A 13,407-nucleotide genomic window follows, 5' to 3' on the forward strand; every position below is an offset into this window, starting at 1 on the left:
ATGTCAATGTAATTGGTTTCCTTTATAATCTTACATATTTTATTTTATACATGTAAAAACATTATTCTGAGAAGGGGTCCACAGTTTTCATCAGACTGCCAACAGAGCATGTCAAAAGACCCCTGATTTAGATGTTATCTAACATCTTATCTTTCACAACAGGTCCCTGTAACTCTGGCAATCAAGAATTCTATGACAAAAAGTTACTAAGAGCTCCACTGGGCAGACACCCCTACAAGGAACAGCTACAGCAAAAAAAGCTTTGTAGAATGACCTCCTGTCAGCCTGCACAGCCCAGGACCAAAAAACACTCCATCTAGTCACTCCCCCCTTCATTAGCACTTACTTAACATTCAGTGTGACAGTTTTTATGTTAAATGATCAACTAGGTCAGTTGAAACAGATGACCGGAGTAAAATCACTAACTGGGAACATAGCCTCCTTAGAGAACTAGGTCTTATTCATTTCTGAAATGTCTTCACTTTCCAGAAAGGTAGTCAAAGAATCCAGATGATCTAGAAATATCAGGATTGGCTGAATAATAATCAAACCATCAGTCAATCTGCCCAAAGTCGTTACTACAGGGGAGTTTTCTGGCTAGATTACTGCTTTGGAGAGATTTAAGAGAAGAGTAACCTTGGAGAACCAAGGATGACTCAATGGTACAGCTGGAGCGGAATATTACAGTTGATGACTCCTAGTACAGCCAAGGACTTCAACTGGTCTGAACCTTTTCAACTTCTCCCAGGCAGAAAACTTACCGTGTTTCCCCGATAATAAGACCTATCCCGAAAATAAGCCCTATTGAGATTGCTATTGTAGTGAAGGTGATCCCCTGCGCTACATGCTACATTACGGTACCCTCTGTATGCACCGTTCCCCCCACCGTGAAACGCATGCCGCGCTCCGAGCTGCATCCAATCAGAGCTGCAGCAGTTAGCGCGTCATCCTGTTCTTCCCCAGTGATTTGCTTATTGAATAAAGGTACATTTTTTTGTTCACATTTACCTGTTTATTAAAATTGCTGTCAATGTTCATTAAAATAAGCCCTCCCCTGAAAATAAGCCCTCTGGTGTTTTTCTGTCCAAAAAAATTAATAAGACAGTGTCTTATTATCGGGGAAACACGGTAGTAGCATATTTTAAGCACTGCCTCCAAGCCACACATTTAAAACCAAAGCTTTTCCTGAAGGAACTCAGATAGCCCTGTGAATCCCTTGGGACTCCAGCATCAGTAATCAACTCTCCCCAAACCAACCTCTGTATCAAACCTCATGCAGAGAGTGGCACTCACCAGTGTGACAGTACAGCTGTATTTATAAGAAGGGAATATATTCGGCTTGACCTCTACAACTTTCACCTGAGATGTCCTGTTATAAGGACTGTTTTGCAGCTGTGGATCAGAACAGATAAAACTCATTTCACTGACTTGATTTTTTATTTAGCAGGTTATACAAAAGCTTCTGCACTGCATTTTAATTCTTTCAGACGACATGCAGGGTCTTGCTGGGGTCACAAGTCCTGAAAGCACCCCAGCAAACAATTGTGATAAATTATGGGCTGTTAAATCAGAATCCACTCATGCCTAAAAGAAAACTCACCCCAAATCCAGGGGCTGCCACAGTTTCACAAAATGTGCAATTGCTTCACGTTATGGTTTAAATGTAGATCAGAAACATTTCCCAGTTCTGAGCAGGTGAGGCCAGTGAAAAGTTTTACTTTTAAGGAATTTGACTCACCTTTTGCTCACTGATGCCAGAAAGCTGTTGGACAGAGTGGCCCAACTGCTTCATTGTACTTGGCTTCAAGCCAGAAGTCCTCACTAAGGAAGACTTTTCTGTGGGAAGAGGGGTGGAGATAGTAAATGAGAAGTATTTTGTAATACTTTCCCCCAATGACTTGACTAAGTAATGATAATTAAATTTCCCACCTCACTACCACACTCCCATCTACCTCCCCCCCCCCTACAGGATCTAACTAGCATCTCATTCAAAAATGCCCTACAAACAGGAAGACTTGGAGCCCTTACCATTCAAAGAAAAGTACTCTTTGATCCTTGGCAGGTCAGCGCTGTTCTCTCTCCCCACACTCGCTGGGGCTGGAAGAATTGCTCGCATGGGTCTTGCTGCAGCCAGTAAGGAAGGCTTTCCCCGAACTCTACTTTTTAGCTCCTGAGCTCTGTGGCCAACAGTGGGCAAATCAACTCTGCAAGACAAGAATTCAATTTTCAACTTGATCTGCAATTACTGGGAGCCTAGAGATGACCAAAGGAAGGAAATCTAAAGCAAAGTAATAACTACTAGATTTCTGCTCTGGACAAAAGATAATACTATAACTATTCAACTTATTTCCTTAGAACAAAGCTTCTCTACAGCAAAGGGATTCAGATAAGAAATAAAGTCTGTCCAAAATCAATAGAAACTGCAACATCTTGGGGAGCCACACTGCAGGCATCTGCTAAGGCCTCTTCTCCCATTCTCAGGGTCTAGCCCTGGAAACTTGTGATTCACTAAGTGGCTTGATGAGCTGGATCAACAACACTCAGGCTGAAGCCCTATAGTTCCAGGTCACAACAGTACTTCAGCAGTAGGACTACTAAGATTTGCAAGAGAAGAGGCAAGCAGCCCAATGAAGGAACCAGTCAGGGAGTTCAGGCATCTCATGTCATTCTTGACATAGGAAAGGATAGGAACAAGGGGAGTTTTATCACCAGAGATGGATGAATACTTGGCACAAAGGGCCAAGCTTTTCTCACTGAAAGGAATGGGAAGGGAGGCTTGCCACCCAAGGTCTGGAGGGAAACTAACTGTAAATCTTAGCAACCTATGGGGGATTGGAGCAACAATACAGTGGAACAAGCAAAAGGCTTAGAGCCTGGAAAGCTGAGCTGCTATTCGCACTCTTCACCAGTCACTTACTGTGTAACCATAGGCAAAGTAGCACAGAAACTTTTTTATTTTTTGTCTCTAATACCTAAGTCACTATAGTGACTCTGCATATTGTAGGTATTAAATAAGTATAGGTATTTAAATGTTAGATTTCTCAAGCCTCAATTCCCTCATTTGTAAAACAGATTGTCCCCTATCCTTCCTCCTCTCCTGGGAATGTTATTAAGGACATAAAAGAAACTGCATATGAAGATATTTTCAGCTCTTTGGAAGTACTCTTTCTCTATAAATATGTACTCATTGCAATAATTCAAAAGACTCGCTATTTTACTGCATCTCCTCTACACATTAGGAGATAATTTCATAGACTGCTGTAGCCAAAAAACACAAAACAAAAAACCAGAGTCCTCTGGAGAATTTTTATATTTAGCTTTAGTTGGTCCTCTGATGACAGATACACATCTCAGCTATACCTGTCAAGAGGATTTACTCCAGTGGTAAAGCCTTTGGAAACCCAGTCATTTCTATGTCAAAATGACCTATGTGTAGCCCTATACAGACACAGAGCAACTTACCCTGAGGGTTTTTTTGCTGTGGATACTGGAACGCTGGAAGTCCTGGTTCCCTCGGTTAGTGATGGCACATGGGGCTGTGAGCTCTCTCTCTCATCTGACCCAGAGGGAGCCTCATGTTCCATACTATGCTTGCTTGACAATGTCACTACTGCTGAATTCCCACTCTCATCTGCTGTCCCTGTGTTAGCGAGGATGTGAGCCTCAGAGATGATGATCTCCTCCCATTCTCCGTCCTGGACTGATTCCCCCACAGGTACCACACTCAGGAGCTGGCTAACAGCTTCTGAGTTCTCCAGGGTCACTTTGGAGGGGTTTTCCTTCACAGTCCCCTGATCCAAGGTGACTGGTTGTTGACTTCTTTTAGAGACAGGGGCTTTGGGGGAGATAGTCGAGCCCAATTCCACTTTGATTTTGGCTGGCTTCTCCTAGAAGAAAGACACATCTTCATTTCACAGCATTAAGAACTCAGAATTAAGAGGAAAAATTTCTAGCAAAACTTAGTGAGGTGATGACATGTTTAGCAACCTTTTCATATAACTCAGAATGTCATGTCTTAGCTAGTTCTTTGGCATCCTAAGATAGGTCACTTAGTTTGTGAATAACATACCCTGAGGGGAAGAGATCAACAAAAACCAAGTGAATTCCAATATTCAGCAAGGTATAGGAGAAATTACTCTGGATTTCAAGTCAGAAAGCTTTGCCCTATAACAAACCTTAGCCCTGTTACTTATGTGTGAAATGTTGTAAGATATAGAATCCTGGACCCCACAAGGCTGTTATGAGAATCAGCTGAGATAATGTACGTAAATAATTTTGCAAGCCTTAAAGAAAAGCTGTAGATGTGCTAGCTATTACTTCTTCCTTTAGAATATAAGCATCCTGAAGGCAGGTATTAGTTTTGCTTTTTAATTTGTATTATGAGCTCTTAGAACAATGCTTGGCAAACAGTAAGACCTTAAGTATTTTTCCATTCAATAATTTTTTGCAGAATTTCTCTACTTAGTATTCTATAACGACACTGAGAAACAGGCTACAAATTATCTTCTTTGTGGTTTTTTTAGGCACATCTTGAGAACAAAATAATAACCAAGTTCTATTATTTTTTTCTTACTGACTTTGGGAGAACTATGAAAAAAACTCGAACTTTTTTTTTTTGCCTTTTCAAGGAGAACCTATTAAAACCTTTGATTTAACTGTCACTTCCTTAATGTTTTACTTGCCTATAAAGGAGTGTTAGGCCCATGGTTCATTTTGTTTACCAGCTGGGCATTGATTCACTGCTGATTGCTGGGCAGAGATGTGAGCATACAAGAGTTCAGTTAATATTTACAAAATGTCATAAATCTGAGTCTTAGCTACCTCTGACCATTTTTTACAACTCTGCCACCATTACTCTGAACTACAAAGAGACTGCACCAGCCCCAAGTCCATTTTGTATTTTTTTAAATGCTTTATTAACTTCTGATTTACATCATTCATTTCCGCCAGATTTTGAGTTACAAATTTTCTCCCCATTTTTCCCCTACCCATCGCCCCAAAACAGCAGTCCCACAGGATATCCCCTCCTCCAATCTGCTCTCTCCCATATCTTCTCCCATACCCCCTTCGACTTTTCCAGTAGGGCATGGTGGATCTCTATGCCCCAGTGCCTGTATATCTTATTTCCCAATTACATGTAAAATAGTATTAATAACAGTATTTAAACATTTTATTTTAAAACTTTGAATTAAAGATTCATTCCCTTCCTCCCTTGTCACCCACCCTTACTGAAAAGACAAGCAGTTCAGTATAGGTTGTACATGTGTAGCTAATGCAAAACAATAACATAGTAGATATATTGTAAAAGACAGACTATATTTCCCTCCCTCCTATCCCACCTCCCACTTGTTCCATTCTCTACCTTGATCCTGTCCCTTTTCAAAAGTGGAAGCTTCCACCTGCCCTCCTGTCCATCATCCCTCCTTTGATCCCCTCCCCCCCTACTCGGTAGGGTGAGATACTGTAATAGTAATGGAATTTAAAGATCCCCCTGTATTGGCTTGGTTTTTGGTTTGATTGGGTTAAAACCCAGAGCTTGTTAATCCCACTTGTGGGATGGACTTGTTGACGTGAAAAGAGAGGGCTGGACTGGGAGGAACTGGTGACAGAAATTTAGTGAGACACAAGAGAGAGGCAGAACTTTTTGGAAGCAGCACCTTTGGAGGCAGAGAGAGACTGAGAGGATTGCTGAGGGCCACTTTGAACTGCCCAGGACTTTTGAGAGCTGCCACCGAGAGCTGCCAAGGACTGAGGAGATACGGCTGTTTTGCTGGTACTTTGTCTGTTTGTTTTGATGTTGTTTTGCCAGATTTGTCCACTGGTGAAAGACAGTCCTGTTGTTGCAGAAGTGTTAGAACCTTGCTGTTGGTTCAGAGCTACTGAGACTGTTCTGCAGACAGAGAGTGAATTCTGTCCACTGGTGAAGGACAGTGCTGTTGTTGCAGAAGTCTTGAAACCTTGCTGTTGGTTTAGAAGGATTTTCCTGTTGTATGTTTACAGAAATCCTGGAAGAGGGTTTTGCTAATGTTTTCAGGGGTCCTAGGACTGTTCTGCAGACAGAGAATGAATTAATGAAGAAACTGGCAATGTATTTTGTGGCCTTGCTAAGCTTTGTCTCCCCAGGAACAAAGATTGCTGAGAACTTGCCTCTTGTCAAGATGAAGAAAAGACCTCTCTTTGGGTATTAAATGCTGTGCTTAAGCTTGTTGTTACTCTAGGGTAGATTCAATTGTGATCCAAGGGTGGGGAACTTTTGACCTTTTTGTGCTCTGTGATTGAACAAATGAATGTACTTTACTTAAGATTGGAAACTAATCTCCATTTGAGAACAGGGGCTTTGTGATGGACTAAATGAATGTATAGCCTAGGGGTGGAGTAGTATTTAGAACAGGGACTTTGTAATTGATTAAAAGAATGTAATGTCCTGGGGTGGCTAGTACTTGATTAAATCAGGTAGTACTTGGAGATTATTGAATCACTTAGTAAATACTGTATTTGGAATGTCATATTTTGATTCCCTCTGATCTTAATTTGTCACTGAATAAAATGGAGAGCACCTATGCTGGTATTTTAAACCTTGGGAAGCTGCCTTTGCTTGGCATTACATTACAGATACCCCATTCAGTGTGTATTTCATTCCCTCCCCAAGCCAAATTCAATGAGAATAAAGTTGACCCATTGCCTTCTGCCTTCCTATTCTTTCCCTCCTTTGTAACCATTCTTCCTTGACTATTCTCTAGGAGATAGTTCACCCCATTCTGTCTCTCCCCATCTCCTCTCATTATATTCCTCTCTCACCTCTTAATTTCACTTTTTAAGTATCATCCCTTCCTGTTAAATTGGTCCGGTGCCCTCTATGTGTACCTGTAAACATATATACACACATTCACATATGTATTCATATGCCCATATACCCTCATATATTGACATATATATATTTCTATTCCCTTGAACTATTTTCATACTGACAAAAGTTTCATAAGTTACAATTATTGTTTTTCCATGTTGGAATGTTAATAGTTCAACTTTGATAAGTTCCTTATGATTTCTTTTCCCTGTTTACCTTCTCATGCTTCTCTTGCTTCTTGTATCTGAATGTCAAATTTTCTATTCAACTCTGGTTTTTTCATCAAGAATGCTTAAAAGTCCTCTATTCTACTGAATGACCATATTTTCCCCTGAAAGATGATACTCAGTTTTGCTGGGTAGGTGATTCTTGGTTTTAATACTAGCTCCTTTGACCTCCGGAATATCATATTCCAAGCCCTTCGATCCCTCAGTGTAGAAGCTGCCAGATCCTGGGTTATCCTGATTGTGTTTCCACAATATTCAAATTGTTTCTTCCTAGCTGCTTGTAATATTCTCTCCTTAATCTGGGAATTCCAGAACCTGGCTATGATATTCCTAGGAGTTTTCTTTTTGGGATCTTTTCCCGGAGGTGATTGGTAGATTCTTTCAACCTCTCTTTTGCCCTCTGGTTCTAAAACATCAGGGCAGTTTTCTTTGAGAACTTCTTGGAGGATGATTTCTAGGTTCTTACTTTGATCATGTCTTTCAGGTAGTCCAATAATTTCTAAATTATCTCTCCTGGATCTATTTTCCAGGTCAGTGGTTTTTCCCACGAGATATTTCACATTGCCTTCTATTCTTTCATTTGTTTGGATCTATTTAACAGCATCTTGATTTCTCGTAAAGTCATTAGCTTCCATTTGCTCCAATCTAATTCTGAAGCAATGATTCTCCTCATTGAGCTTTTGAGATTCTTTTTTCATCTGGCAAATTCGGCTTTTTAAGGCATTCTTCTCCTCACTGCCTTTTTGAGCCTCTTTTGCCATTTGAGTTAGTCTATTTTTTAATGTGTGATTTTCCTCAGTCAGGCTGTTGACTCTCATTTCGTAATTTTCTTGCATCATTCTCATTTCTCTTCCCAATTTTTCCTCCACTTCTCTTATCTGCTTCTTAAGGTCCTCTATGGCCTGTAACCAGCTCGTAATTTCCTTTGAAGCTTTTGGTTCAGGAGTTCTGACTTCACTGTCTTCCTCCTGTTCCATGCTTTGCTCCTTTTTGTCCCCAAAATAGGAGTCTAATGTTGGAATCTTCTGTCTGCTTTGTTTCTTTTGCCTGGTCATGTCGCCCCTCAGTCACTTGACCCCTGGGCTTTTTGCCACAGTAGGACTCTGCCACCAGACAGGGGAGTTTTCGTCCCAAACGCTGGGGTTTTCTCAGCTGCCGGAGGTATTAGATGGGTACCTTCTCTGAAGCTTCCACACGCTCTGGCAAGCTGTACACACGCCCTAGGACCTCCACCCCAGACTGCAATCCAGATCCAAGCAGGTTAAAGCAGGAGTAATTACCCCTCAGACTGGTGACTTGGTCCCCCTACATTCTGCAGGCCAGGAGCTGAAGCTGCCCCATGGCGCTTGCTGGCTGTGCCAGTGTCTCAGCAACTTCTTGCCCCAGGGGCAAAGGCCATGCACTCCCACTTACTGGGTCCCAAAGTCCAGACTACACTGACCTCTCACTTTGTCCTTTGCATCTATGTGTTGATAATTCTGCAAACAGCCACAGCTGCTGCTGATCTGGAGTCCCTCCGGCTGGCAGCTGGTCAGGCCCACCCTGGGGCTAAAACCTCCAGAGCGCTGTGCTGGCCTCTTGCTGCTGGCCTGCCCTCAGAGGGAGGTTAGCTTCTCTGGGTCATTTTGTGGGTTATGCAGCTCCAAAGTTTGTTCAGAGTCCCCTTTTTACATTGATTGGGGAAGGTGGAAGCCGGAGCTCCATTTAGTATTTTTTTTCCCCCAATAAGTTGTCATAGTAAAAGAATTGGTGATAAGGTCTACATAGCTAGTACCTAGGCAGCAGACAACCTGTGACAAGGACCACACCACAGATCAGTAGGACCAGACAGAGCCTGCGTTACCTTTGAATAGCCTTTGAGAAACTAGTTACCTACATACTACCAAGAAATGTTAAGTGATTTGCACAGGACCAATAAGTTAATCAATATGTATTAGAGGCAGGACTTGAACCCAGGTTTTTCTATCTCAAGGCTGGCATTATACCTACTTATCTGTGTAACCTCTTTTATTTCTAGGTCCTTTTATATCTAGATCAGACATCCATTTGGAGTTTATTGTGGTATATGGTATGTGATTTGACAGATTTCCAATTTTCACAGAAATCTTGTGAAATAAGTCCTTAACCAAGTAATTCAATTTATCAAACACCACACTACTATTTAATTACTTCCCAGTGCACCTAATCTGTTTCACTGATAAACTTTTTTTTTTAAATCAACAAAGAAGTTTTGATGATTACTGCTCTGTGGAACAGCTTGAGATCTGGTACTGCTAGGTCTCTTCCTACCTTTTTTATTGTTTCCCTTCAACACTCTTGACTTTTTTTCCTCCAGATAAATTGTGTTGTTATTTTTCCTAGGTCTAATAAAAAAAAAACTCAGTTTGATATTGTATTGAATTTGGTAACAAAATACTGTCATTTTTATTTTATTGATAAGAACCTACCATGAGTAATTAACAGCCCTCCAAATAGCTAAGTCTGTCATTATTTCAGTAAAGTGTGTTTTGCAGCTGTATACATATAAGTCCTGTGTGTATCTTGGAAAATGGCCTTCCACTTTTATCACTGCTTTATTTGTTCCTGCCTTAGGTATTAGGACATTATTTGCTTTATAGGAGCTTAGGCAGTTCTTTTCTTTACCTATTTTCAGAAATAATTTGAGTAATAATGGAAATAATTATTCTCTGAATATCTTATAATTCTCTGAATTCACCTATGAATCTGGGATTTTTTTTGTTTTTTCTTTTAGTTCCTTGGAACCCAAAGATTTCATTTACTGAGGGAAGAATTCATTCTTTAACAAAAATATTTGAAAATGGCCAGTGGTCTGACAGAAATTAGGTTTAGATCAATGCCTCACACCATACATCAAAATGGAGTTAAATGGATAATGATTTAGATATAAATGGTCACATCATAAAAAATTAGAAGTGCAAAGAAAAAAAGTTACCTTTCACATCTATGAGGATAGAGGAAAAATTTGTGAATAAACAAGTGACAGATGGGATCACACAAAATAAAATGGACAATTTTTACTATGTAAGATGTAAAAGTTTTGTTTTCACAAACAAATCTAATCCAGTAAAAAATAGAAGGGAATAATGTGACCGGGGAAAATCATTACAACTAATCTCTCTGACAAAGGTCTCATTTTCAGGATGAGAAACTGATTTAAATTCATAAAACTAAGAGCCATTCTCCAACAGTCAAAAATTGTGAAAAGGTAATTTTCAAAGGAAAAAAGGCCAGGTTATCAACAATCACATTTTAAAATAATATAAATCACAAATAATTGGAGAAAAGCAAATAAAAATAATTTTGAGGATTCATCTCACAACTATCAGACTAGTAAACATGATAGAAAAGGATAAATATTAGAAGAGCTATGTAAAAAGAGGTAAGCTAATACATTGCTGGCAGAGCTATGAATTCACAATTCATAGTCCTTGATAACCTGTTCTCCACTAAATTTCTGGTCTTGGGGCAGCTAGGTGGCGCAGTAAGAGCGCCGGCCCCGGAGTCGGGATCGGTTCCAGCCTCAGATACTTAACACCCACACAAAAAAAACTGGCCTTGTAACCTTGGGCAAGAACTCCAATTGCTTAAAAAAAAAAAATTTCTCGTCTTTTTACACCTAACAACTCTTCCTTCTCCAATTACAGTTTGAGCCAGTGGCACTTACTTCCTTGCTGTTCCCAAACAAGACATGCTATCTCCAGACTCCAAGCCATTTCCTCTAGCTGGTCTCTCCTGCATGGAATGCTCTCTTTCCTCTTCTTTGCCACCCAGTTTCCTCAAAATCCTAGACAGAATCTATAAGAAGTCCTTATAATGTCATCTCTCTGTTGATTATTTCCAATTATCCTGTATATACTTTGTTTATAAATAGTTATTTGCACATTGTCTCCCCCATTAGGTTTTTAGTTCCTCAGGAGGAGACATTACTTTTTACTTTTCTTTGTATTATCAGCACTTAGTACAGGGCCTGGCACAAAGTTGGTGATTAATAAATGCTTACTGATTGACTGACTGAATTGGATCAACCCTCTGGGAAACAATTTGCAACTGTTCCCAGAAAGTTTCCAAATTGTATTCAGCTATATGACTAGTAGGCCTATAAGAAGGATCAACATGTACAAAAATATTTATAGCAGTTCTTTTTGTGGTAGGCGAAAATTAGAAACGCAGAGGGGGTGTCTTCCCACTGAGGAACAGCTAAACAAACTGTGGTATATGAACATTATGGGATATTATAATACAATATGATAATGACGATTTCAGAGGAAACATGCAGGGTGTAGTGAGAACAATTTATGTCATATTATAGAGAAAAACAACTTTGAAAGACTTTAAAACTTTTATCAATGCAATGATAAACCAGGAGTTCAAAAGAATGTCACTTACCTACTGAGAGATGATGAAATTAAAACGAAAAAAGAGATCTTTTCAGACTAATATGGGAACTTTTTTTGCCAGACCATACAGCTGTGCATTAAGGGAAAAGGAAGCTAAGTGGCCCAGTGGACAGAACACTGGGACTGGAGTAGGGAAGATCTAAATTCAAATCTGGCCTCAGATACTTACTAGCTGTATGACCCTGGGCAAGTCACTTAACCCGTTTGTCTCTGTTTCCTCATCTGTAAAATGAGCTGGAGAAGGAAATGGCAAACCACTCCAGGATCTTTGCCAAGAAAAGCTCAAATGGGGTCATGAAGAGTTGGCCATGATAGAAATGATTCAACAATAACAATTGAGGGATTAAAAAAATATATTTGTTCAATGAGCAGTTGGGAGAGGTGAGAACAAAGGGGACAGTGGAAGGGACAGATTAATTTTTAAAACTTGTGACTTGAAAATAAAAATAATTAGCTTTTGTTTTGTCCAAAAAGGAAGTTCCTAGGGCATGTTCAGTCAGCTAACAAACATTTATTAAGCACCTACTATGCCAGGCACTGTGCTAAGTACTGGGGATATATAAAGAGACAAAAAGGAGTCTCTGTCCTCGAGGGGGTCTTGTTTCAATCTAATAAGAGAGAAAAACAAATATTTAATTTCTTTTTTTCTAAGACTGGGCTATTTAAATTCTCTGCTCCTTGTTCCATTAATCTGGGTATTTCATATTCTTGTAAACATTCAAGTATCAGTTTTGTTGGTATACAAATGGGAAAAATCTTTTCCAATAATTTCCTTATTATCTATTAATTTATTGTAAATTTTAAAATTTTTGGAGTTGGTGATTTGGTTTTCCTTTCTCTTTCAAAAAACATTAGCTATGACCTACTATTTTCAATCATTTTTATCTCTTAAACTTTGACTTTCAAAATTTTTACACCTGTGTTTGAGGTTTTTGGATATTTGTTGAATGCTCAAATCCACTGATTTCTCCTGCTTCTCCTTTGTTAAGGAATGTTAGATGTTAAAAAATTTCCCCAAAGGACTACATGGGAAACATGGTGAAAGTTTTGACATGTTGTTGTAGTATTATTTTCTTTGCTGAAATTATCTACTATCACTATAATTTGTTCTTTGACGCACCAATTCTTTAGAATTAAATTTAGTGTCTATTCAAGTTTGAATCGATCATTCTTATGTTCTTTATTAAAGATGAATTTTGTAAAGATGCCACTCACAGATAAGAAATATGAATGTTCCTTTCTGTTCCATTCAGTAATCACCAGAAATCTAAATTACCTTACATTTCTAAAATTCTTTCCCAGTACTTTTTCTTTTTGTTACTTTTTCTAGTTGGGGCAAGCTGAAGCCCTCAACTACTACAGTTTATTATCTATATATCCTTGGAAATCAATTAACTTTTCATTTAAATACTTAGGTATTATAACATTATATGAACATACTAAATTTTGATACTATCCCTTTATATCTTTGTTTTTTAAAAATATTTTTGTTTTACTTTTTCTAAGTTCATGAGTTTCTTATTGAATTTACCTGAATTATAATTCTGCTCACTGATTTTAATTGTGTGAATATTCATTTTTGAATGTATTTCTTATAAACAAAATACTGCTCTACTCTGCTTTTCAATCCACGCTGTTACTCTCTTTCAATTTAATGGGTGAATTTGTCCTACTTACACTCACTGTTATGACTCATTGTTAACCACGTATTTTGCTCCATCATAACCTGACATATTTTCCCTTTTTTCCTCACCTCCATCTTTGCAAAGAACGTTGGCATTCCCCTCTCCTTGTCCTACCATTTCCCTAATGAGTTTTATACCAAATATGTCACCCTCCTTTGTCCACTTCAATCCCTCCTTCCATGTTTGTATACTCACATAAACTAAAATAAGCTCCTTTCCTTTCTTATTTC

The 13,407-nt window shown here is 39.0% G+C and overlaps 1 protein-coding gene across 2 annotated transcripts in view; it reads right to left on the reverse strand.

The window, feature by feature from the left end:
• The window catches only part of HMGXB3 (HMG-box containing 3), a 65,337-nt gene that overhangs the window by 16,046 nt on the left and 35,884 nt on the right, over positions 1-13,407 (reverse strand). For both annotated transcript variants that reach the window (XM_069102630.1, XM_069102629.1), the window contains 4 exons: positions 3,463-3,887; positions 2,029-2,204; positions 1,739-1,836; positions 1,294-1,392 (listed from right to left, as the gene is read on the reverse strand). In XM_069102630.1, coding sequence (XP_068958731.1) covers positions 1,294-1,392; positions 1,739-1,836; positions 2,029-2,204; positions 3,463-3,887 — 798 coding nt within the window. The remainder of the gene's footprint in view (positions 1-1,293; positions 1,393-1,738; positions 1,837-2,028; positions 2,205-3,462; positions 3,888-13,407) is intronic.

This window comes from Petaurus breviceps, unplaced genomic scaffold, assembly GCF_028583685.1.
Source record: "Petaurus breviceps papuanus isolate PSGF00001 unplaced genomic scaffold, PetGlider_PUasm1.0 551, whole genome shotgun sequence".
Taxonomy (NCBI): Eukaryota; Metazoa; Chordata; class Mammalia; order Diprotodontia; family Petauridae; genus Petaurus; species Petaurus breviceps.